General features: G+C 41.4%; 1 protein-coding gene across 2 annotated transcripts; it reads right to left on the reverse strand.

The window, feature by feature from the left end:
• Window positions 1-149: 149 nt before the first annotated feature.
• Window positions 150-26179, reverse strand: cenpe (centromere protein E). 2 transcript variants are annotated; one of them, XM_066690348.1, is made up of 57 exons: window positions 26012-26179; window positions 25203-25303; window positions 24694-24783; window positions 24418-24536; window positions 24114-24233; window positions 23521-23602; window positions 22915-22982; window positions 22612-22686; window positions 22306-22357; window positions 22121-22208; window positions 21882-22011; window positions 21671-21790; window positions 21312-21467; window positions 20953-21100; window positions 20619-20781; window positions 20243-20477; window positions 20067-20123; window positions 19798-19965; window positions 19061-19135; window positions 18497-18565; window positions 18190-18321; window positions 17924-18101; window positions 17558-17712; window positions 17119-17433; window positions 16678-16836; window positions 16294-16515; window positions 15059-15154; window positions 14787-14903; window positions 14479-14700; window positions 13947-14105; window positions 13613-13834; window positions 13064-13159; window positions 12811-12927; window positions 12504-12725; window positions 11907-12065; window positions 11627-11794; window positions 11316-11537; window positions 10420-10527; window positions 10152-10268; window positions 9748-9969; window positions 9534-9650; window positions 9201-9422; window positions 8969-9097; window positions 8541-8675; window positions 8113-8364; window positions 7831-7983; window positions 7520-7735; window positions 7025-7228; window positions 4073-4282; window positions 3274-3477; window positions 2878-3054; window positions 2623-2735; window positions 2300-2397; window positions 1846-2002; window positions 1415-1695; window positions 1232-1279; window positions 150-403 (listed from the first exon to the last, which is right to left on the reverse strand). In XM_066690348.1, exons 1-57 carry the CDS (start codon window positions 26077-26079, stop codon window positions 312-314), a joined length of 8400 nt encoding a protein of 2799 aa, XP_066546445.1. In that variant the 5' UTR covers window positions 26080-26179; the 3' UTR covers window positions 150-311. The 2 variants fall into 2 exon arrangements, with proteins under 2 accessions (XP_066546445.1, XP_066546446.1); XM_066690349.1 differs by lacking the exon at window positions 1232-1279.
• Between the last annotated feature and the right edge of the window lie 15 nt (window positions 26180-26194).

Here is a 26194-nt window from a genome sequence, read left to right on the forward strand (position 1 = left end):
TTTCTATACAGAACCCTTTAGATAGATTATACAGGACTTCATAGACAAGCCCTCCTGCACTATCCCCAAAAAAGCAGACCAGCGTGTTGACCGAGAATTGTCAATTCAGTTTATGCTCTCGCTTCAAGGAAACTACCTGCAGACTCTGCATCGTTAAAATTGTTACATTTATTGAACATTTAAAAGATAACAAATGGACACTTAAGATACTCGAGATAGTCACTCTCAGTTATCTAGTCTATACAATGGACAAAAAGTGCAAAATGCACACGTGCTAAATGCTTTTAAAATACTTTACATTTATAATACATTTATTGTGTTTTACAGTTCTCCACTCCATCTTTCTGAGGTGCTATCGACCACCAGTCCGCATCATTCTTGGAGTCTGCGGTCACATTCAAATCTGGAAAGAAAATAATTAGTTAAAACCTGCATAAGTCTTCAACTGTAGAAAATATGAATGCTCCGATTCCTCAGAGTGGTTTATTGTCAACTTAGTCTTGTATTACATATAAGTAAATCACCTATGGTAAAGAGCTGTGGTAATAGGCAGGGTTACAGTATTGAATAATGTCACTCACTTCAAGTTATTTAAAATAATAAGAAAGTTTACAAATGCGAGGAGGCCATTCAACCCATTGTGCTCATTTGGTGATGGGGGAGAAGTTGTAGATTGGTGGAATACAGTGAACGGTCATTTACATGCAATAAACACTTTTTTAATGCAGTGAAATTTTGAAAACACCCAAATCTGTTGGATCCAAAATAATGGTATTATAATACTAGCTGGAAAAAGGGTTCTTAACCCAGCTAACCTTCCACACAAGGGCAAAATCAAGTGTTATTTATCAGGGAGGGTTTTAAGCCTTTTAAAGAACTCCCATCCAGCAGTAATTTTAAGAATATTATAATCAGTCAAAAAAAGGGAATTTCGCCAGGTCACCAGCTGATTAAATAGATACTTGAAGAGGTGAAGGTGCCTGTAGACCACCTGTTTTGTCACCACTGCGAGTGTAATGTCTCAACTTCCGCATACTGAACCAGCTGTACAGATCCATCTTCCACACCCTCTATAAAAGGGGTCTAATCAAATGTAGAGCAGGTTCAAAAGAAAGCTCAAAGAAAAAAGTGTCCCATTCCAACAGCTGGAGTAACTAGAAACAACTGTTACAGGACTCTGAACTCTTACACCATCCCAAGTGTCGAGAACCAAAAACTAAATTCAGGTTACCAATCTCTGGATCACCGATGTCCGCCGACGAGGGCTGGTTTGCAATCTCTAACAAACAAAAAGCCATTCATGCACTTTTCAAAAGGGACTGGGATTTTCCTGCGCCTCGTAAAGCTTCTGACAGATTGGACAGGTTATAGATTCTGATAAGTGGTAATGTAAATATACACATCAATACATTACCTGGAATTGTTCCTAGATTGGAGTTGTCAAAGAACTGCTTCGGACAGGCAACTGACACCGATTCAGCACGGTCAAAGAATTTACTCTTAGGGGAGTCCAAGGTGTGGCCTTCAGACGTGACCAGCCTTCTCTTTTTGGTAGGGGTGTGTGGAGACAGAACCTGCCGGTCTTCAGATAGTCTTTCCATGTCGGTGAACGATGCTTTCACCCCCGAATTCTCCTTCAGTTTTCTGGCCCTGCTCTTCCACTTAGAAACCTCTTCTTGGAGGCTGACAACCAAACTGGGCAAAGGAAGATACAAGAATTGAGATGGTAGTGTAGCTCAGTGGTACATCATCTCCATTCTAAGACTAACTAGTGCAAAAGAAAAAAAGCAACTTAAAAGCCACTAACCCTCTAAAAAATATACACAGAAAAACAAAACCACTTACCTTTCAAGTTTGGTAGTTTTCTTTTTTAGCTGGTGAACTTCATTCTCCAGTTTTGCCTTCTCCGATTTAATCACCAACATCATTGTGCTCTGAACAATCCCACTGCCTCCCCCACACGTCACCGGGGCCCTGGCCTGTGCCTTTTCATCGACCATGACTAAAATACACATAAAAACAGAAAATGCTCAGTGTGGGGATATTGTTAAACCAGCCTCTGAAAAAATAAATGAATCCCAAATCTCATACAGAAAAGTACAGTGCATTTAAGTGTGGCACAGGTAGCAAAAGCAACTCTTGTATTGCAAATCTCTGCCCTTTGGAAATAAAACCTCTCTCCAGAATTTCAACACAGTTAAAATATAAATCCACGAAAAATCTTTTTGTGGTGTGCTGTGCTGTAGCAAAACAGCTCAAGAAGTGTAAGCAACATTTCCCCAGAATATTCAATACTAACATGAAGTGTCCGTTTCCTGCTGCAGTTCTCGGAGGGTTTCCTTCAGTTTTCTCAGCGCATCCTCTTTGTGTTCCAGCGTCGCGGCCATTGAAGCAACCCTAGAAACACATTTGATAAATCATTAATCTGCATACTTTTAGTAGATTTTTGGCAATAATAACTATGGTCATTTGTTAGTTATTTTCATAGAACATAACTGCTAAAATCAAAACAAATATTCACAGGGAGTATCACAGGCTATGACTTCATATCCACACAGACCACACTACAGTCAGTCAAGTGCACATTGATGCAGTGGATTTATTCCTGAAGCTTGCACGTACTCTTGCCCATGTGCCTTTGACAGGCCAGTCCTCTCCAGCTCCAGTTTCACCACTCTGTTCTTCAGCATTTCCAGCTCTTCCTCGTATGGTGCTGCCCCTTGCTGGACCTTTGCCTTTGTGCACAAAAAATAAATAGGTCAGGATGAGAAAACACTGCATATGGTAAACTTGTGGAAGTTGCCCACCACATGACAATTACTACACAACTTGTGATATAAATGCAATGAATCTCGTACATGTTAATTATACACATACCTCAAGGTTTCGGAGGTGCTCTTTGAGGGTTTTGATGGAGCTCTCTCTCTCGCTGACCTGAGCCAGAAGCTCCTGTAATTCTGTCTGGATCATATTAGTTGCCTTCTTGTGATCTGAAACCCTGTCTTCAGCTTTACTCAGGGCAGCCCTCAACTCGTTGATTTTCATCTGCATGAACTGACAAGCCACACATATACCATCAAACCACTAATATTACACAAAGAAAGGCTGAGAGGATAGTGATGTTATGCAATACACAAGGTGGGTCATATTAAGAAAATAACATTTAGTGACAAGTGGAGACGTTTGGAAATATATAGGCAACAGTGAAGTTGCTTTTAATTAAAATGTAATAATTTAAGAAGTGTATTTAGGAACTGTGCATCTTTATTTTACCTTTATTTCTTTTTCACTCCCTTCTAGTTTTTCCACCAGTCTTTGGTTCTCTCGCACTAAATCAGCCCCAGTGGTTGTGGTGCCACTTTCTAACTCTTGGAACAGGGTTCGACTTCTGTTGCGTTCTTCCTTCAGCTTCTCTGTGGACTGGACTCTGAAGGCCTGGCATCTTTCTTTCTGATCAAAATATCTTGCTTTTAAGCCCTATATAAAAAAAAAAAGTAATGCAAGAGTCAAGGGAAAGTAGAATTAAGGAACAATTTGAGTAAAGCTAAAATACAGTTCAACACTGAATAGAATTGATTCCACAATTAAGATCATGTGGTGCAGTGCAGTACAGGGAGGGGCACAACATGGCCACCAGGTATGGCACTGCATCCCCCGAAAGCCCTGCTCCTGACCTACAGGACTCACCTGAATGGCCTGGCTCCAGCAAATCTTTTGTTGGACTGGTAAATCAACTTTTGGACCCAGACTAATTTGGATTGGACAGTTTGCTTAGTGTGTCCATCTATTCTTAGTGTTTGTGTTTAATGAGGGAGTGTAGGTAGGCTCCAGGGGAGCTAAGGTTTTCTTTGGGAGATTGTTTTGGTTTCTTTAACCACTGAGCACTATACATAATAAATTCACTTCCTCTCACCCTGCCTTTATAAAACAAGCCTAGCACTGTGGTCACCAACCCCCACGGTGCCACAATAGGTTCAATCTCAAGCAGGTGGTAAATTGATCATCCCTGGTCTTCACAACATCTTTGGGGAAACAGTGTTGTCTCCACCAGAAAATATATGTAATCATTTACCTGAAAAACCTGTGACGCCTCCCGAACTTGCTGTTCAATTCTGGTTTTCTCCTGCTGCAGTAATCTTTCCAGCTGTGTTACATCAATAGATGGGTTATCACACAGTGCCCTCAGTGCTGCATTGAGCTCTTCCTGAGCTGGGGATTGCTCTTGACTGGAGGCATGATTAGCCAACCCTTCTTCCAGGTCAGACAAAATTTGATTCATTTCCTACAAAAAATTAAATGTATTTATTATATATACATACATACATACATATATATATATATATATACACTCACCTAAAGGATTATTAGGAACACCATACTAATACTGTGTTTGACCCCCTTTCGCCTTCAGAACTGCCTTAATTCTACGTGGCATTGATTCAACAAGGTGCTGAAAGCATTCTTTAGAAATGCTGGCCCATATTGATAGGATAGCATCTTGCAGTTGATGGAGATTTGTGGGATGCACATCCAGGGCACGAAGCTCCCGTTCCACCACATCCCAAATATGCTCTATTGGGTTGAGATCTGGTGACTGTGGGGGCCAGTTTAGTACAGTGAACTCATTGTCATGTTCAAGAAACCAATTTGAAATGATTCGACCTTTGTGACATGGTGCATTATCCTGCTGGAAGTAGCCATCAGAGGATGGGTACATGGTGGTCATAAAGGGATGGACATGGTCAGAAACAATGCTCAGGTAGGCCGTGGCATTTAAACGATGCCCAATTGGCACTAAGGGGCCTAAAGTGTGCCAAGAAAACATCCCCCACACCATTACACCACCACCACCAGCCTGCACAGTGGTAACAAGGCATGATGGATCCATGTTCTCATTCTGTTTACGCCAAATTCGGACTCTACCATCTGAATGTCTCAACAGAAATCGAGACTCATCAGACCAGGCAACATTTTTCCAGTCTTCAACTGTCCAATTTTGGTGAGCTTGTGCAAATTGTAGCCTCTTTTTCCTATTTGTAGTGGAGATGAGTGGTACCCGGTGGGGTCTTCTGCTGTTGTAGCCCATCCGCCTCAAGGTTGTACGTGTTGTGGTTTCACAAATGCTTTGCTGCATACCTCGGTTGTAACGAGTGCTTATTTCAGTCAAAGTTGCTCTTCTATCAGCTTGAATCAGTCGGCCCATTCTCCTCTGACCTCTAGCATCAACAAGGCATTTTCGCCCACAGGACTGCCGCATACTGGATGTTTTTCCCTTTTCACACCATTCTTTGTAAACCCTAGAAATGGTTGTGCGTGAAAATCCCAGTAACTGAGCAGATTGTGAAATACTCAGACCGGCCTGTCTGGCACCAACAACCATGCCACGCTCAAAATTGCTTAAATCACCTTTCTTTCCCATTCAGACATTCAGTTTGGAGTTCAGGAGATTGTCTTGACCAGGACCACACCCCTAAATGCATTGAAGCAACTGCCATGTGATTGGTTGGTTAGATAATTGCATTAATGAGAAATTGAACAGGTGTTCCTAATAATCCTTTAGGTGAGTGTATATATACAGTGAGGGGAAAAAAGTATTTGATCCCCTGCTGATTTTGTACGTTTGCCCACTGACAAAGAAATGATCAGTCTATAATTTTAATGATAGGTGTATTTTAACAGTGAGAGACAGAATAACAACAAAAAAATCCAGAAAAACGCATTTCAAAAAAGTTATAAATTGATTTGCATGTTAATGAGGGAAATAAGTATTTGATCCCCTATCACTCAGCAAGATTTCTGGCTCCCAGGTGTCTTTTATACAGGTAATGAGCTGAGATTAGGAGCACTCTCTTAAAGGGAGTGCTCCTAATCTCAGCTCGTTACCTGTATAAAAGACACCTGTCCACAGAAGCAATCAATCAATCAGATTCCAAACTCTCCACCATGGCCAAGACCAAAGAGCTGTCCAAGGATGTCAGGGACAAGATTGTAGACCTACACAAGGCTGGAATGGGCTACAAGACCATCGCCAAGCAGCTTGGTGAGAAGGTGACAACAGTTGGTGCGATTATTCGCAAATGGAAGAAACACAAAATAACTGTCAGTCTCCCTCGGTCTGGGGCTCCATGCAAGATCTCACCTCAATGACCTCAGTTTCAATGATCATGAGAACGGTGAGGAATCAGCCCAGAACTACATGGGAGGATCTTGTTAATGATCTCAAGGCAGCTGGGACCATAGTCACCAAGAAAACAATTCGTAACACACTACGCCGTGAAGGACTGAAATCCTGCAGTGCCCGCAAGGTCCCCCTGCTCAAGAAAGCACATGTCACCTTCTCACCAAGCTGCTTGGCGATGGTCTTGTAGCCCATTCCAGCCTTGTGTAGGTCTACAATCTTGTCCCTGACATCCTTGGACAGCTCTTTGGTCTTGGCCATGGTGGAGAGTTTGGAATCTGATTGATTGATTGCTTCTGTGGACAGGTGTCTTTTATACAGGTAACGAGCTGAGATTAGGAGCACTCCCTTTAAGAGAGTGCTCCTAATCTCAGCTCATTACCTGTATAAAAGACACCTGGGAGCCAGAAATCTTGCTGAGTGATAGGGGATCAAATACTTATTTCCCTCATTAACATGCAAATCAATTTATAACTTTTTTGAAATGCGTTTTTCTGGATTTTTTTGTTGTTATTCTGTCTCTCACTGTTAAAATACACCTATCATTAAAATTATAGACTGATCATTTCTTTGTCAGTGGGCAAACGTACAAAATCAGCAGGGGATCAAATACTTTTTTCCCCTCACTGTATGTATGTATATATATATATATATATATATATATATATATATATATATATATATATATATATATATATATATATATACACACATATACATACACACACGTGCACACATACATATATATTATGGATATTAAAAACAAATTCAGTGTTCTATGCCAAAACCAAAATATAAATTTGTACCATCTTGATGTACATCTTAAAAGGTTATATGATAACCTACCCTGAGCTGCCCATCCCTCTGCTTCAGAAGCTCAGACAGCCTCTCGTTATGATCCGTACTGTGTGCAGAGTCGTGGTCGGCCGATCGCTCGATTCTGGAGATCAGAAGATCGTGCAGCTTGCTCTCCTCAAAGCAGGCCATGCTGTGCTGCAGAAGCACTTCAAAGTGCTCTTTGTGCCACTTGGCTATACCAGAGTAAGCCATCTGACAAGGATGAGATTAGATTTGGTTTAGAGGTGAGGTCAGTCCAAAAAATGTGTACCTCCAATAAATGGGCTTAGATCTCCATAAAAGCATCTGTGTAATGCTAGTCTTACACCACTAGGTCTTTACTTCTTGCTAGGCCATGTTCTACAAAGTTTATAAAGATCAGTAACCTTTGTATGGCATGCATACTTAAATTAAATGCAAGGTAATGCCCACCGGTTCTAACAGCATGAGGTTTTGACATGAGATCGAAGCATGGGGGTGGGGGGGGGGCGGAAGTACACTTACCACCTGCTGCCTCAGTCTCAAAACAAGCTCACTGTTCTTGTCCCCGATGTCAGAGTTGAGTGTCAGCATGGGTTTGGACTGATCCCGAGGCAGGGAGGAGACGAGCTGATGCACCAGTTTGTTCTGTGAACCAACGTCCTTTTTCAGCAGAGTGCTGATGTTCTTGGCCCGACTATCAAACTTGTCAATCAGCACCTGGAACTTCTTCAGAGATTCCTGGGGAAGGAAGGCAGCAGCCCACATTAGCACCTAGATCTTGAGTGCTCCAATTCATTCAAATTCAGCAGCATTGAGGACAGAATATGACTCACCTGGTGCTCTTGTTCAGATTCCTCCAGACGCTGAGACAGCTTCTCCTTCCCCACCGAGAGCTCGCACTTACGCTCAAGGTAAACAATCTCCTCTTTCAGGCTGCTTATCTTGTCGGAAAGTGCCTGTTTCTCCTTGATTGCCTCAGCAATTAACTAAAAACAACAAAAATAGTTAAATCTCTTAAAAATCACACACCTTTCTACCCAGATTTCTAAAAAAAAAAAAAAAATGTATAAGATTGCACCTTGCCTACTTATTCAGGGTAGTCATAGAATACTCACACTCTCACTGTTCATTTTCTCTGCCTTGATATCATCTTGGAGTCGTTTCAGGCCTTCGTGAAGCTGGTCCCTCTCCTGCACGAGGCCGGCCAGCTCTCCCCTGAGCTCCTGCAGGGAGATCTCAGTCTCCTGCAACTGTGCCTTCAGCTCTTCTTCCAGATGGCACCGCTCCTGAACCACAGACTCATGTTCTTGCCTCTGCAGGTCATGTTCAGCCACAGTGTGACTGAGCTCCTGACGCAGGCCCAACAGCTACAGGATCAGGAAGGTAAGGAGGAGAGGAGAGGGGAAAAAAAAAAAAAAAAAAAAAAAAAAATCCATTCTCCATTATCCTCAAGGTTCCAAAGCCTGAAAACTACATTTACAAAGGCCTTATCACCATGAATTCCTGGGCCCAATAAATACTAAATTGCAAAATCATAGCTCACCTTCTCCAAATGCTCGTGTTTGAGACTGCATACCTCGGCCTCCTTCGCTGCTACTTGGGCTCTCAGGTCAGAAATCTGTTGCTGCTTGTCCGTCAGTTGCTCTTGGGCGTGTTTCAGCTTTTCTTCATGTTGATTCTGATCATATAAAGCCATTGATAGTTATTTACAGACGGGAATTCACTTGCAGATCTGAGAAAATCAGTTGTGTTTAGGATACTGGTTTCCCACAAGCACACATCACACAACACTTGAAATTTAGATTTAATAAGCTTTGGTCCATATTGGGCTTGCTTTGTAACATGCACTGAAGTAGTCCTCATTTTCTACGTTTCTAAAATGACTTAAACTGTTTCCTTGGTAGATTTTACAATGGGACACAGATGTAGAGCACAAAACGTGACTGTAAACATGCCATGAATATAACTTGCCTCCACTGCCTGGGTCTGCTGGATGCTGCTGATCTGGAGTTCTTTATCTGCTACCAGGCCTCTGAGCTCCTCAACCTCCTGAAGCTTTTCTTTCAGTTCATCCTGGGCTTGTTGCAACTTCACCTGCATCTGTAAGGTGAAGAAATGTAAGCCTTAATAGTATAAGAATCCTTGTCAAATGGTCAGAATAAAGTCAAATTGGTCTTAATTTCCTCAAAACCCAACCCCTCACCATCTCTACATTCTCCTCCAGATCCATCCTCAAATGGTTCTTCTCAGCTCGGACTGCCTCGAGTATCTCCTTCAGCTGGTCTGTCTCCTGGGTGAGGGATGCGATGCGTGTCCGCAGCTCCTGTAGTTCAGTATCTTGACTCTGAACAGAGTCTCTGCTCTCAGACAGGAGGCTGTCCCTCTCACTAGTCACCACCTTCAGCTCCTCAGTCAATACAGTCACCTGCAGGGAGGGTGCAAAGACTGACTTTACACACTTTTAATCTGAAGGACTTTCCTCCCGTTTCTACATTTTAAACTTCATAGACTGATGAACACAGGACACCAAACCTACTTTTTGCTCCAGGTGAGCTTCTTGCTCTGTTTTCTGGATCTTGAGGTCAGACATCAGTTGCTGATGCTTTTTGAGCTCCTCTTGGGCACAGCGAAGGTCACTTTGAGTCTCCACAGCCTGCAGAGATCATTTGGAAAGGATGTTTTTTAAATAAAGGTTTGAGATCAAAAACAGCTTATATGTGAAGATATTTAGATAAAGATTAACCCCTCACCATCTCCACATTCTCCTCCAGGTCGGCTTTCAGCTGGTTCTTCTCAGCTCGAACTCCCTCCAGTATCTCCTGCAGCTGGTCTCTCTCCTCCATGAGGGATGTGATCTGTGACCGCAGCTCCAGCAGCTCAGCATCTGGACTCTGAGCAGAGTCTCTCATCTCAGACAGGAGGGCATCCCTCTCACTGGTCACCATCTTCAGCTCCTCAGAAATGGTGAGAACCTGGAAAGATTCATTGGATTAATATCCCATGACATCCCAGACAGGAGAGTGTCCTCTCACTGGTCACCACCTTCAGCTCTGCTCTAAACTCATTTATCTGTAAGGAGTAAGTCACTGATTGAAGGAAATGCCTACACAGATTCAAGTGTCTTTTTAAGAGGACTAAATGATCCACAGTTTACCTGGTGTTCCAGTCGATCTTCTTTCTCAGTACTCTGGTCCTTGAGCTCCTCAACCAGCTGTTCCCGCAGTTTGAGCTCCTGCTTGATACTGCAAATTTCTTTCTGGGTCTCTACAACCTGAAGATGAACAAATCACTGCATAAATATTGATGGGTGGGCAGCAGTGTCTTTATCCTTGATGTCACCATTTCCAGCTCATCTGAAGGACATTCTTGGCTTTGCATGTTTGTTTCACAAACAAGAGAAACAGAAGAACGCCAGAGCTTACCTGTTGTTCCAGCTGAGATTCTCTCTCTGCTCTCTGGGTCTCGAGGTCAGAGTTCAGTTGCTGCTGGTTTCTCAGTTCTTCCTGGGTACAGCAAAGTTCTCCCTGGACCTGTACCACCAGAGGGAAATTAACCACTGTGTGAGATGCAGAGAGCTAAAGTCTCAGATGAAATGCATTACACAATTATTGACCGTGTTGTCAATCATGTCCTTTCCCAGAGAGAGGCCAGGCAATGCAACACCCCGTACATTAATTTATCTGAATGAAGCCGGCTTGAATCTTACAAAAGTAAGGAGAAAAGGGAGGAACCTCAATGGTAAGAGGGCCACCGTAAGTGTGCCAGGACAAAGGGGAGCCAACATCACCATGTATGCTGCATCTCGAATGATGGTGTCCTTTGCCACATACCTACAATAGAGCCACGCAATACAGAATGTCTCCTCACATTTCTTAATGCATGGCACCCAAGAGTGGGATGGGTGAGGCCTGACACGTCTCTTTTAGTCATCATATAGGACAATGTTGCCTTCCACCAGTCCCGTCTGGTTACTGAATAGTTTGCAGCCCACCAATGAATGGTGATGCAATTTCTCCCTCCATGATTGAAATAACTTTTCATTAGGTAACAAGTTGTATGTTTTGATGGAGGTAGTTTTGAGAGTCTTGGTGCATTTTGCAAATTACATGCGTCATTTTGGCCAACATGTTCCAGTTTGGGGCTGTGTGTTAATGGTTTTGAAATAGTGAATTCTGTTGGGACAAATGTGCCCAAGCAATCGAGAAACACTAATTCCAATGTCTGACTCACTTAAAACTAGAATGTAAATAACAATCCTTTTCAAATGGTCAAAATAAGATAAAGTCCATCTTAATTTCCACAAAATCCAACCCCTCACCATCTCCACATTCTCCTCCAGGTCGGCCTTCAGCTGGTTCTTCTCGGCTCGGACTCCCTCCAGTATCTCCTGCAACTGATCTCTCTCCTCCGTGAGCGATGTGATGTGTGTCTGCAGCTCCTGCAGCTCAGCGTCTGGACTCTGAGCAGAGTTTCTCCTCTCAGACAGGAGGGCGTCCCTCTCACTGGTCACCACCTTCAGCTCTGAAGTCAACTCATTTATCTGTAAGGAGTAAGTCACCGATTGAAGGAAATGCCTACACAGATTAAAGTGTCTTTTTGATAGGACTAAATAAATGATCCACAGCTTACCTGGTGTTCCAGTTGAGCTTCTCTCTCAGTACTCTGGTCCTTGAGCTCCACAACCAGCTGTTCTTGCAGTTTGAGCTCCTCCTTGACATTGCAAAGGTCTCTACTCTCAGACAGGAGGGCGTCCCTCTCACTGGTCACCAGTTTCAGCTCCTCACTCAGCTCAGTCACCTGCACAGGAATGTCATTTCAGTTTAAAAAAAATGTTGTATTCACCTATCAAAGTGAAATGCTCACAATTCATTAAACACAAGAGAGGAGAAGCGAATCAATAGAACAGTACTTTGTTGAGTAAGTCGATGGTGTTAGGCAATTCCTCTATGCTGCTCTTCTCCGTTAGAGGTTCCCTCTGTGCAACCTGGGTGTTTAAGTCCTGAACCGTTTGCTGTTGCTCTCCAATCTTCTCCTGAGCCACTCGCAGTTCCTCTTGAGTCTCAATCATCTGCACCAACAAGCAAAGACACTTCTTAGTCAATGTGCAATGCTAAATTACTGTTATGATCAATCAACTTGATTCCTCTTTATCACCCTTCAGCTCCTTATTATTAAATGATAAAAAACAAGAATCAGCAATTTTGTTTTTAACAATGCATGCTTGCAACAGCTTTATTTTGTAGTCAGACCACATGACACAAAGTGAAAGCTAAAGTACATAAAATTAGAAAATGTACATTGATTTCTAAAGGGGAAAAAAATACATTCTTTCTGAATGTATTGTTCAGATACAGCGATAACAGCACTTTAATTTCAGCCCAAACCAAGGTCAAATTAAGAGGATCTGTATTACAGCACAGAATCTACTCAGATCTACACAAGGTGTGCCATTTTGTTTTAGCGCAGACATTAAAAAACAAAATTACAAAAACATTTACACACTCACCATCTCCACATTATCCTCCAGGTCGGCCTTCAGCTGGTTCTTCTCGGCTCGAACTCCCTCCAGTATCTCCTGCAGCTGGTCTCTCTCCTCCGTGAGTGATGTGATGCGTGTCTGCAGCTCCTGCAGCTCAGCGTCTGGACTCTGAGCAGAGTCTCTCCTCTCAGACAGGAGGACGTCCCTCTCACTGTTCACCACCTTCAGCTCTGCAGTCAACTCATTTATCTGTAAGGAGTAAGTCACCGATTGAAGGAAAAGCCTACACAAATTCAAATGTCGTTTTGAAAGAAATAAATGATCCCCAGCTTACCTGGTGTTCCAGTCGAGCTTCTCTCTCAGTACTCTGGTCTTTGAGCTCAGCAACCAGCTGTTCTTGCAGTTTGAGCTCCTCCTTGACACTGCAAATGTCTTGCTGGGTCTCAATAACCTGAAGGTGAACAAATCACTGCATAAATATTGATGGGTGGGCTGCAGGGTCTTTATATCCTTGATGTCACCATTTCCAGCTCATCTGAATGTTTATGTTTCACAAACGAGAGAAACAGAGGAACGCCAGAGCTTACCTGTTGTTCCAGCTGAGATTCTCTCTCTGCTCTCTGGGTCTCGAGATCAGAGTTGAGTTGCTGCTGGTTTCTCAGTTCTTCCTGGGCCTGCACCACCTAAGGAAATTAACCACTCTGTGTGATGTGCAATCACCAACTGCAATTAAAGATCTTAGATATTGGTCTTCACCACAAGTGCAACCCATTCTTCTTGTCGTCAATTCCTGAAGAGTGGAAAAATAGGATGGAGGCAAAAACATGTAGCGAGAGTTTGTTTACAACAAGGGGCTAAGATGTTTCTTGAGCTTATATGTTGTTCTAATTGACCCTCTCTTTCTGCAATCTGGCTCTTCAGGTCAGTGAATAGCTGCTGCATCTGCCCGAGCTCCTCCTGGGCACAGCGAAGATCTCCATGGATTTCCACACTCTGAGGGCAATAAAACTACCCCTTTCAACATGAGACTTGAAACCACTAACTCACTAATTCCAATTGTGGTTGACTCACTTCAGTAGAAAAAAACTCTCTCAAAAGGACGAGACCGGACCAAGTCAACCTTAACTGCCACTCACCATCTCCACATTCTCCTCCAGGTCGGCCTTCAGCTGGTTCTTCTCGGCTCGGACTCCCTCTAGTATTTCCTGCAGCTGGTCTCTCTCCTCTGTGAGGGATGTGATGTGTGTCTGCAGCTTCTGCAGATTAGTGTCTGGACTCTGAATAGAGTCTCTCCTGTCAGACAGGAGAACGTCCCTCTCACTGGTCACCAGTTTCAGCTCCTCACTCAGCTCAGTCACCTGCACAGGAATGTCATTTCAGTTTAAAAAAAATGTTGTATTCACCTATCAAAGTGAAATGCTCACATTTCATTAAACACAAGAGCGGAGAAGCGATTCAATAGAACAGTACTTTGTTGAGTAAGTCGATGGTGTTGGGCAATTCCTCTATGCTGCTCTTCTCCGTTAGAGGTTTCCTCTGTGCAACCTGGGTGTTTAAGTCCTGAACAGTTTGCTGTTGCTCTCCAATCTTCTCCTGAGCCACTCGCAGTTCCTCTTGAGTCTCAATCATCTGCACCAACAAGTAAAGACTCCTCTTAGTCAACACACATTTGTTTTTCACCCTTCAGCTCCTTATTCTTAAATTATGAAACAAACCATTACATGTTTTAAATACAAACAATCCATGCTCTTTCAACAGCATTATTTTGCAGTCAGACCACGTCACAAAGTGAAAGGTAAAATTACATACATTTAGAAAATGTATGTTGATTTCTAACGAGAAATAACTACATTATAAGTCTGAATGTATTGTTCAGATGGAGCGATTACAGCTTAATACAAAACATTACAGCCCAGACAAAGGTAAAATTAAGAGGATCTGTACTGTGACAGGAGTAAAAAAGACCACTGAACACTTTAGCCTTTGAATTTTTCACACTCACCATCTCCACATTTTCCTCTAGGTCGGCCTTCAGCTGGTTCTTCTCGGCTCGGACTCCCTCCAGTATCTCCTGCAACTGATCTCTCTGCTCCGTGAGCAATGTGATCCGTGTCCGCAGCTCCTGCAGCTCAGCGTCTGGACTCTGAGCAGAGTCTCTCCTCTCAGACAGGAGGGCGTCCCTCTCACTGTTCACCACCTTCAGCTCTGAAGTCAACTCATTTATCTGTAAGGAGTAAGTCACCGATTGAAGGAAATGCCTACACAGATTAAAAAGTGTCTTTTGAGAGGAATAAATTATCCCCAGCTTACCTGGTGTTCCAGTCGAGCTTCTCTCCGAGTACTCTGGTCTTTGAGCTCCGCAACCAGCTGTTCTTGCAGTTTGAGCTCCTCCTTGACACTGCAAATGTCTTGCTGGGTCTCAATAACCTGAAGATGAACAAATCACTGCATTAATATTGATGGGTGGGCGGCACAGACTTTATATCCTTGATATCACCATTTCCAGCTCATCTGAAGGACATTCTTGCCTTTGCATGTTTATGTTTCACAAACAAGAGAAACAGAGGAATGCCAGAGCTTACCTGTTGTTCCAGCTGAGATTCTCTCTCTGCTCTCTGGGTCTTGAGGTCAGAGTTGAGTTGCTGCTGGTTTCTCAGTTCCTCCTGGGCCTGCACCACCTAAGGAAATTAACCACTGTGTGATTTGCAATCACCAACTGCAATTAAAGACCTTGAATATTGCTCTTCACCACAAGTGCAACCCATTCTTCTTTTGTCAAGTCCTGAAGAGTGAAAAATAGGATGGAGACAAAAACATGTACAGGGGGTTCTCGAAAGTAATCGGGGATGTGTTTATGAAAATCGCGTTGAATTGCAAAATGAAGAATTAAGTGGAATTAATATTTATAAGAAATAATGGGAATAGCCCTAGATGCATTCCAACACCCCAAAATGTCTTTCAAACACTAAACCACTCTTATAATTCATTACAATGATAATTTTAAATACAAATAAATGTATAACCATTACAGTATGAACTCAGTGAATGAATCTAACATAGTATTGTACCATTTCTAAACACAAACACTTTTTACCTAGCCCATCTCCAAAATATTAAATCACATTATGTAAAATAAAGACAAAAAATAAGATGTGCACTTAGTAAAATTTGAGAAATTATTCATATAATTGAGCGTGAATCTGTGCGAACGAGAGAGGAAAAGAAAAGTCTACTAACCGCACAGGATCACTGTTCACAGACTGAGAACAGACAACATTGTGGGACTATGGGAGTGTGTCTAGCAACAGTTACGATATTAAGATTTAGTGTAAAATACTTATTTTGTACTTTCACAGTCTCCATAGTTGAAAAAAGCAATAATGGGAACAGACAAAGTAGGAGTTCAAAGATGGAGAAGTGAGGAGCAGCTTGCTCTCTTTTCGCTTTATTATTTTCATTATCATACTGTAATCACATCAGTTTGTGAAAACGATGAATTGCGAGGACCCCCTGTAGAAAGTTTGTTTACAACAAGGGGCTAAGATGCGTCCCAAGCTTACATGTTCTAATTGACCCTCTCTTTCTGCACTCTGGGTCTTCAGGTCAGTGAATAGCTGCTGCATCTGCCCGAGCTCCTCCTGGGCACAGCGAAGATCTCCTTGGATTTCCACACTCTGAGGGCAATAAAACTACCCCTTTCAACATGAGACTTGAAACCACTAACTCACTAATTCCAATTGTGGTTGACTCACTTCAGTAGAAAAAAACTCTCTCAAAAGGACGAGACCGGACCAAGTCAACCTTAACTGCCACTCACCATCTCCACATTCTCCTCCAGGTCGGCCTTCAGCTGGTTCTTCTCGGCTCGGACTCCCTCCAGTATCTCCTGCAGCTGGTCTCTCTCCTCCGTGAGGGATTTGATGCGTGTCCGCAGCTCCTGCAGCTCAGCATCTGGACTCTGAGCAGAGTCTCTCCTGTCAGACAGGAGGGCGTCCCTCTCACTGTTCACCACCTTCAGCTCCTCAGAAATGGTGAGAACCTGGAAAGATTAATTGGATTAATATCCCATGTTGTACTTTGCCACCACAAATACAGCTTTACATTCTTGATAACAAGGAAATAACATTAGCAAACTCAATTTAAGGTGCTAGTATGAAGGTGAGCTATCCATGTGTGGTATTACATTGGTTGAGCACTTTACCTGGGTTTCTAGTTGCTTTATAGTCTCTTCAATGTGTGTCATTTCATGCCTAGAGGCCTCCTCCCTTTCTGCGAGTGTGCTCTCAGAGTCTTTCAGCAGCTGTTCCTGTTCCAACAGCTTTTCTTCAGTTACTCTTTGCTGCTCTTCAGTGTTCACAACCTAGAAAGTTGTAAGAAACCATTGGAGAAACTGCTAAATTTCCATGTTACATCTTTATTCCAGTGGAAAGAAATCTGGATCCAAAACATAACTTCTGGAATCTCAGGTAAAACCTTTTGTTAAACAATATTGCATTCCTTTTCAGCCTCCAGACTATAAAATACATTTTAGACAAAAAGAGGATTCCATGATATGAATAGTTCAATAGTGCTTGTGACGATCATAAACCAATTAAAACTAGAGGTTACAAACCAATAACGAACAGTATAATATTAAACAAACCTGCAAGCTTAGGTCTTCCAGTCTGTTTAGCAGTTGCTCTTTATCTGCAGACACGTTCTCTAGCTCAGCTTTGAGTTTCTCACACTCCTCAGACATAGCCAGGCATTGCTTCTGTGCTGAGTCATGCTGTTGAGACAAGTCTGTCATCTTCTGCTCAGTCTTCTCTAGCTTGGAGAGAACTTCAATGAGATTGGCAGCAGCTTGCAGTTTGGCCTCCGTCAGCTCTCGTATCTCCACATCAATTTCTGCCTTTGTGGAGAGAAGAGCATCCCTCTCAGACTGTATGGCACAGAGCTCGTTAGAAATCTCGCAGATCTAGGGAAAGAAAAGGTCAAACATTCTTGTCACATCCTTTTAAAACTTTTTTTTTTTTTAAATCAAAAGAACCCAAGAGGCGATCCCTGGGAGGAAGGAGGAAGTAGGAGGAAGTCCTTATCACCTTTTTCATCAAGTCATCAACCTTCTCAGGGAGGTGCTTGAGCTCAGACAGGGCCTCAATCTCTGCATGCAATGTTCTTTCCCCTTCCAAGGATTTTTCCAGCTCTTTTTGGAGCCCAGCAACTTTTTGTTCCAGTTCAAAACGCTCAATCAGATCTGAAAGGCAGAGAGTAAGATCCATTACTAAAGCATTAACTTAGTTCTAAACAAATTCCAAGATAAGGCCAGTTCTCAAAACATTGTTATTTTGTTGTTTTTATGAATACTTTTCAGATTCCTTTTGTATTCATCTCACTGTACATCTAACTTCTCATCAGCCCTTATTCCACAATAGTCATGGCTGCAATGTTATGTATAGTGAACATACTTTTGGGGACCTTTCCATCCAGGAGGGTGGTCAGCTTGGTGTTTTCTTCAAAAGCAATCTGCAGCTCTTTTTGCAGGTCCACCTGCATCGTTTTGAAGCGTTTCTTCTCGGACTCTAACTGGCTCTGTAGCCTCTGCACATCAGTCTCCATCTGCTGGTACTTGGCTGTGATTTCAACCTGCCCAAAAGAAAGACCACACAGAATTGAGTATCTCGACTTGACTTGCGTGCAGCCAATCAGTGTTTATGCTAAGAGAGGGCCTTACATCTTTCTCCTTGAGGGCAAGATTCTCACTGCGAAGGAAGGCCCACTCTTTCTTAGTGTCAAGATTCACAGTCTCTGCATCTCCCAGGGAGTGCTTTAGCTGTTGGATCTCTACCATCAAGTCCTTACCGCCCTGTAAGAGATTTAACAACATATGAAAATCATACTTAATCTGGATATTTGACATCTTTCCACTGGTATTCAGCAGGCTCTTCCTCAGCATTGTAAGCTTTAAATAACTGCCCCCACAATCCAGCTTTATTTCAGAATTGCAAACACAAGTGAACCCTAACGTCTCAAGAACTCACCAGATTCTGCATCTCTGAAATCCAGTCTTCCTTCTTCTGCAGTTCATTTGACTTCATTTCAAGCTCAGCCTGAGACATAAGTGAACATATTTTATTATGAAAGAGGAAGCAACCATGCACATTTTACCTTTAATTCCATTCCTACAATATAGTCTGCATTAGCCATCTAAAGGCAATATCTTTTGAAAATGAACATCTAGAATTTGGGGAAACACGCACCTTAGACACAGCACACTAAGTGCTGTTCTACAACAGAGTTGTATTGGACTTTGTAACCCTTTATTGTATGAGGAACAATTTATTCAAACTTGCATGGCCTGACATGTATATCCAAAACATGTACTTAATATACAGAAATCCAGTCACAAGTTCTTTATAATGCCATTTAGTCACAGACCACAGAGTCTGGCATTCTCAGCCACCAAAAATATCACAAGTGAGTGAGTCCAATTTGAGAATCCTAGCACATGTTCACCATTGAGAACTTCAGACACTACAAGTTAAAGCGTTCGGAGCTTTATTAGACCTCAGTCCAAAACAGTTAAACCTCTCGCATAGCCTCACCTTCAGATTTTCGATGCACATGCCAGCGCTCTCAATCTCCTTCTTTAAGCTGCTGATTTCACTCATTAATTCAGTCTGTGGGGCAATTAAGCAAGGTGAAGAAAAGCAGAGGAGTGAGGAAGCAGCCATCAGCTAGCAGCCCTCTCCTGAATCACAGCCAAGGACTAAACCACATGCAGAGTCTCTGCTACTGAAGCATCCATGATCCTTACTCAACAGCTTTTAGCAGAAAGTGTACAAGATTATCAAGGTAATTTAAAAACAAATTCCATGTAACTTTTCAACTTCTCACGGTTAGTGTAATGTGGATTAAAGTGTAATGTAATATAATTTAGTGTAATGTGGATTAAACCATAGAAATGTAGGTTTTCCTTAATGAAATTGAACCTCTGTTGTGTACATCAATTTCTATAGGGAAAATAAATCTTAAGGGGAATTAAAGGTCTTCACATGCATGCAAGCCAGTTTGATTATAATTGCTATGGGTTAATACACCCAGATGAGTCAGGATTACAAAACATGTAATATTAGGAATAAAAATATAGCAAAAAATGAAACCTCTCAATTGCCAAGTCTTGTACAAAATAAGTCTGTAGTACAAACAAGTAATACAACCAAACAAAAGCAACCATTATGTCTCCTTTAATAGCACGCTTGTGTAGAATCACTATCAATCCATGCAAATAGTATGTCATGAGGACATATAAGCCCAAAAATGCAGTTGGGAAATAAGTCACCTCATATAGTTTGTTGCTCTCCTCTTCAAAAGTTTTGAACTCACTGAGCTCCTCTTTCTCTGCAATCTCGTTCTGGAGACGCTTCTTTTCCTGCTCCAAGACCTCGTTCGCCTTCCTCAAGCGGTCAAATTCTTCTTTAAGGATGTTCCTCTCTGCCTGGATGACCTCCTGTTTACAAATAAATACAAAATCAAACCAAAGAGGTTGAAAAAAATAATAGAAAACAAAATGAAGGACAACAAAAGAAAAGAGGGTATAAAACAGCTTACCTTCTCAGTCACCAGTGTTTCACAGAGCTGCATCGTTTCCCTGAACTCGGTTTCATACTGCAAAGACAGAAGGTACAGTCTGCTGTAGTCTTGCGAAATATGCACCTATACTTCAGTCCAGTGCTACACAGTATAGAAGTGAAGCAATACTGATCATATAAGCAAAGGTTTCTTACAGTCTGATAGGCTGCCTGGCTGTACGTCTCTGTCTGGATATCTTCATCCACAGGCTCCTGGGCCGGTGGTTTAACGGTGACCTCCACACGCTCTTCCAACTCCATCACCTTCCTCTCCAGCATGCTGCCCTTCTCTACGGCTTCCAGTTTCTCCTGGGTTTCCTTCTGCAACTGCTGCTCCAAACTCGCCACCTTCTCCTTCAGTTCGTTCACGTGAACCAGAGAATAAAAACCGCTGACGAAACACGGAAAAGAAGAATTAAGGCCATTTTAGCCAATAAACTAGGAAGGAACGTTTGGTTGACACAAATTGACCACCAAGCACAGATGTTGCCATAAAGATGTTGTGATGTCATGCGTTCCACCCTTTGCTTACCTATCGGAAGGAGACGAGGAGGAAGACGAAACATCTGATAAGACAGACGGAGTGTTCCTGCTTCTGCGCACAGAGACGTTGCTCATATATGAATCCATTTCCAAGGGGAGATCATCTATAGTCTGCTGCCAAGTGTCATCTCCATCAAAATCTAACATTTCAGCTGTGGATAAAAGGAGCCATTTTAAAACCTGACATTCAGGTTTATATAGCAAATTATATAGATTTTTGCCTTCTGAAATGTAAACATGGTATAGAGTAGGAGGAAACATTGAGCATGTTCTCTTGACTCACACAACCCAAACCAAGGACAGCAAACCAACATCTAACTTACAGTCATCTTGTTCGATTACTGAAGATAAATCTGCTTTCTTTCTTTTAAGAGAATGTTCTGGAAATCCACGGTCGCTGAAATTAAATCCTTCGGACGTCATACCCCGCAGGAGTTTGCCACCCCAAGTAACTCTCCTCTTGTTTCGCATCTGAAAAATGTATTCAAAAAACATTGCGAAACTAAGATCTGATTCAGGAAGACGTCTCCACTTTAGACAACAATATGCAAAAGAAAGGCATATCCTGCATGAATATTTTTGTTTTATTTTTTACACACAGTCTATCCAGGGCAGTGGGTAAACTATCCTATACAAGTTTCAAAATACACAACACCACCTCCCCAGCTCATTCCATGCATACCTTCATGTCGTTCACTACGAAACTGGAGGAGGTAACCAAGATCATTGTTAAGTTCTTGATGCGATCCTCCTGTTCTCGCTGTAACTGGTCTTTCTCCTGTAGCAGCTGGGCCAGAACCTCCTTTTCGGTGGCCTGTACCCGTGTCTCAGAGGAAACCTAAACCAATACTTACAGTCAGTACGTGCAGGTCAAGTTCTTACAAGTGAAGAAGAGAAACTAATACAGGAAGTTCCAAATTTTCCTCATTGACATCCAGGTTTACCCCCTTAAAGCACTATTGGTAAATACATGCAGATTTAAACCTGAACAACTGAAACTAGCACGCTTCCAACACCTATCCTAATCTTAGCACGTCTTACTTCCTCGAGACGTCTCTTGAGATCCACAATCTCGTTTCTGTATCTCCTCATTAGCGCGCCGTCATCCAGAACCTCGTTCACATGAGGGTCGTTCTTCATATGTTTGGCTGTGCTGGCAAACTAGAGAGGTGGGTGGGGAATAAAAAAATAACATTAGAGTGCTTCAAATGCATTGGGGCAACTGCTTGAGTTAAGAATGGAAGTCTTTTACCTGAAGGGTGCTAAGGGTCTCCTCAATAGTGGCCGGAGTAATGGTGCATATGATCACTGTTTTGGCATTGCCACCGAGGGAGTTTTGGAGAATCCTGGTGAGTTTACTATCTCTGTAATTTGTAAAGCCCCTGTACAAAAGAAAGAACACATGTTGTGATTTAATATTGCTCAAAAAACACATAGGGATGATGGTTGTTGTATCAGAAGCAGACGGCACTACTGGGACATAGTTCTTACCCAGGATTCCCATCAGTCAGTTTTTTGATAACTTGGCCCAAAGTAAACAAGCTCCGGTTAATGTTGCACCCTTCTTTCAGTCTCAGCCCTGGAACAGAGTGTAGGAATCATAAGACTGTTGGGGGGTACTGGAAGCATGATATGTAGAACTTCAAAAAAAGGTTACTTGTGCACATAAAAATTACCTTCAGCTCCTGTTTGGCTAGCTCTTTCACTCCCAGCCAAGTCAACCAGGTTCTGTTAGAAATGGGAGGTAAAATGGGGGAGTTATTACTGCAGCCTGTACTTTTACATTCCCTCTTTTTACCCCAATACATCTGCCAGTCTCTTAAGTATTCAATTATAAAATACAGTTAAAAAAAAGAAAGTCTGCAGGGACTTCATTACTTCATGCTTTTAAGAATGTACTGTATTCCAACAGCAACAGACAAGGAAATACCCGAGGAAGTACAGATCCATCAGAGTGCCTTCAGTTCATATTCATAGCTCACCAAATGGGACACCATAACCGCCATGTCCTGAAGTTCTGCGCCAGGTGTATCGCATTTTTCACGACTTTCCAAAATCTGGAAGTAAAACAAAAATACGGAAAATAAATTGATCAAATGTTGTCCTCTCTCAAATACTGCCACAGGAAAAATATAATCTTTACACAAGGATACAGATTTTCAAAAATTTGCTTTGACACCATGTCATGTTTATCTGCACTATAATTATGGGGGGTAAGAAAGAAGTAACCGCTGCACCAACATCAATAAAGTTCCAAAAGATTCAGAAATCATAAGTAGCCGTACCATTCGGAAAATTGTGTGAGACCGACTACTGCGCTGATTCATCTTGGTCTCTCCGTAATGTCGATTTTCTAGAAAAGAAAATTGCAATAGGATTGAAATACCTGCAGAATTTAAACAGATTAATGTACTTTCAAATAAAAACCTACTAGAGAGGTTGGATTATTTTAATATTAAATTATTTTGGGGGGTTTTTGAGTTCTTGTACTCGTGGTGACTTGGGTTCACGCAATTCACTTAATGCGGCTTTCATGCTTTGACTTTTTCCGAGAGAACAAAATGTTTACACGTTGCCATGGCACTACAGTGAAAATAAGTGAAAATGTCCGAGCAGGGAGGAAAAAGGAGCAAGAGTAAAGAGAAGAGTGCCGGCACCCTGCCAATCAGCCTACTTCTGCATAGTGAGCCATTTAATATATCTGATACAAATCTGATAAAAAAAATATATATATATATATATATATATATATATATATATATATATATATATATATATATATATATATATATATGTGCAAATAAATGTCAAATGATCAGCGAGGTGATTGTTGACAATTCGATACTAGATAGCAAAATAACAATGTATAACATTTAAAAATAAATTCTTACTTTCTCCTTTTTTGATCCATTCCAGGACTTGTTTGGCAGATACAACCACCTCCTCAGTGAGATCAGCTACATAAACATTTCTCTAAAAAGACAATTATAAAAAACAAATCAATATAAACGTTTATCACATAAAACAGGACAACGTGCTAAGAAAGCTCCAATGCAATTTAAATTATTTCTGTGATGCACAAAGTTGAATACAGCCACCACATTACTACACAGGAATAAAATATGATCTTACAATTCAGTGGATCCTGATAGTTCTTACAAGAAACCCTTAAAAATGTATATTACTTGGTTTTTGTTTTGTTTTTTTTACACACAAGGCTTATGAAAACAGGGTTGCCAAAAAATGGCAAGGGTGCTCGTGTATTTTTCTTTTTGTTGGGGACTTTTTTGGGGGAGCATTTAAAGATTTGTTTGGTCAGACGGGCCATGTGGCCTGAATATAGTTGCAGGAAACCCTGGAAAAGATATAAGAATATAAAAAGTCTCCAGAGCCATTATCCAATGGAATGCATCCACACAAACTACTGCCTTTAACCAAGACTGACCAAACCAGCAATTCCACTCTCAAATTAAATCTCACTTACATTTGTGCCCTCTCGGATTTCCAATGGCTTCCTTTTGAGGCTGTCACACAGCAGATCAGTGACCGTCTCATTGTAGATTTCCATATAGGACACACGCAGAAGAAATTCCATGTTGGAAGTCTAATTGACATAAAAAATAAAAATGCATGAAAAGATTAACTGAACCACTGAAAGCGTTTTGGTCTTCCCACCTGTGGTGAGAACTGTAATAGATGACTAGTTGACAAATCCTTCAGTGCTAACAATGCAACTTTGTGGCATATAAGCCAGCTTGCTAAACACAATAATGGTGTTTACTACTCACCACCGAAATAGTCTTGAATATGTCTTGAATGGCCAGAGGTAGGACTCCCACAGAGTCCTTGTTCCCCATCATTGTGAAAGTCTTTCCCGATGAGGTCTGTCCATATGCAAAGATTGTACCTGTGAAGAAGAAGGACCAGCTACTAAGAGAACCCAACTTAAACTGCACTTTTCTTGAATTACATTCCTTTGTAGTTTTCAACACATAAGAGGAAGCAAAGAGCTTATGAATGTGAAAAGCTATAGACGTTTAGAGAGAGAAACATGGAGCACCTACCATTGTAGCCCTTGATGGCAGAATCCACAAGGGGCTTTGCAACTTCTTGATAAACTTGATCTGTTGTTTCATGGACACTAAAAACTCTGTCTGTAATTTTGGAAAAGAAAATGGACATTAAAAACAATAAAATATAATTGTAACTGAGCACACATTAAGACAAATAGCAGCATCTTCTTACTTACTTATTAATCATACTGACTTCATAATGCAAGGGCTTTGCATTTAGAGTAAGTAATTGAACAGCTGATCATTAAATATAGATTAGTGGTCTAAACCACACCAACTGGGTCAAAGTATGGTACCAGTAAAGCACAAAATACAATAATAATCATAATAATAATAATAATAATAATAATAATAGGAATGTTAAATATGTCCAGTTAATTACATAAAGCGAGAACAAAGAGAATGAATGGGACTGAGGAACTAAGACATAGATTGAACAGGACATAGACTGACCAGACAGTCAAATATAAAGAATTTAAAAGGCTCAGAGCTTTTCTTACCAAAGTTAAAAGACCTGCTGCCATCAGCCTGGTGAACAGTTTGATTATCTGTTTTCCAGTACAGTGGTGCCGACTCGGCATTGCCCGCCGCAGACTCTTCCCTGTTTAAAATCAAAGATATAATTAGTTAAGCATGGGATGGAAAAAACACATCCACAGTGTCGTAGGGTGGAAAATATTAATTCTTCATTTTTTAAATACTAGTAGATGTTAGGAGACATGTGTCATTACCGACCAGTCGCCTGGCTGGAATCAGATCAATTTCTAACATGAATCGAATTGGGTTATTTAAACATGTATTCAGTTAACATTATACTGTAAATGCACATTATGAAGACAACTTTAACCACCCCCCCCAATCAGGACTTGTTTTGACAGAGGAATACAAATGAGTTGTAACAAATAAGCCAGTGTTAGTTTTAATAATAGTGCATGTTACAGGCGAACACGTTTTTTTTTCCCCCAAAGCTTTGCAAACACGATTGCTTTTCAAATTGTAATGGTTGAAATCTGTATTTGATATAAACCTGAACACAATATGACACATAGTAAATTAGACCATTAACCCAAATTATGTAAAACACACCCAGATAATCTGCAAATCGTATAACTGGCGCTCAAATTGTGCTATATTATTTTTCTAAATACACCAAGCAATTAAATGAAGAAAACTCTAACGATCAATTGACTTTTCGGTACTTAAAAAATCTTTAAGTACTTCATATATCCATCATAAACCACCGTAACATTACCTAAGGGGAGGTTATGTATATACAGTGTAGCCTATATATCAATTGAAGTATACTTGCCTCTGGATTAAAGGGCGAACTCGGACACACACTTTGACGGCCGATTCGTCTGTCATTTTACCCTCCATAAGATCTGCAGGTTTAGCATTTAAAACATGAAAAAAATAAAATAAACCCTACACGACACACTTCAGGAACATCCGCAAAGACCCGACTATCTTAGTTTAAATTTTACATCTTCAA

This window comes from Amia ocellicauda, chromosome 17 (assembly GCF_036373705.1).
Source record: "Amia ocellicauda isolate fAmiCal2 chromosome 17, fAmiCal2.hap1, whole genome shotgun sequence".
Classification (NCBI taxonomy): Eukaryota; Metazoa; Chordata; class Actinopteri; order Amiiformes; family Amiidae; genus Amia; species Amia ocellicauda.

Bases quoted from the DNA above. Each gene is read 5' to 3' on its own strand.
- cenpe (XM_066690348.1), bottom strand. From the start codon at position 26,079: ATGGAGGGTAAAATGACAGACGAATCGGCCGTCAAAGTGTGTGTCCGA. The intron at 22,983-23,520 runs GTAAGAATTTAT...TTTCTTTTCTAG, and splicing joins ATGGATCAAAAAAGGAGAAA to AAAATCGACATTACGGAGAG. The intron at 13,160-13,612 runs GTGAGTGGCAGT...TAATTTCCTTAG, and splicing joins TGGAGGAGAATGTGGAGATG to GTGGTGCAGGCCCAGGAAGA.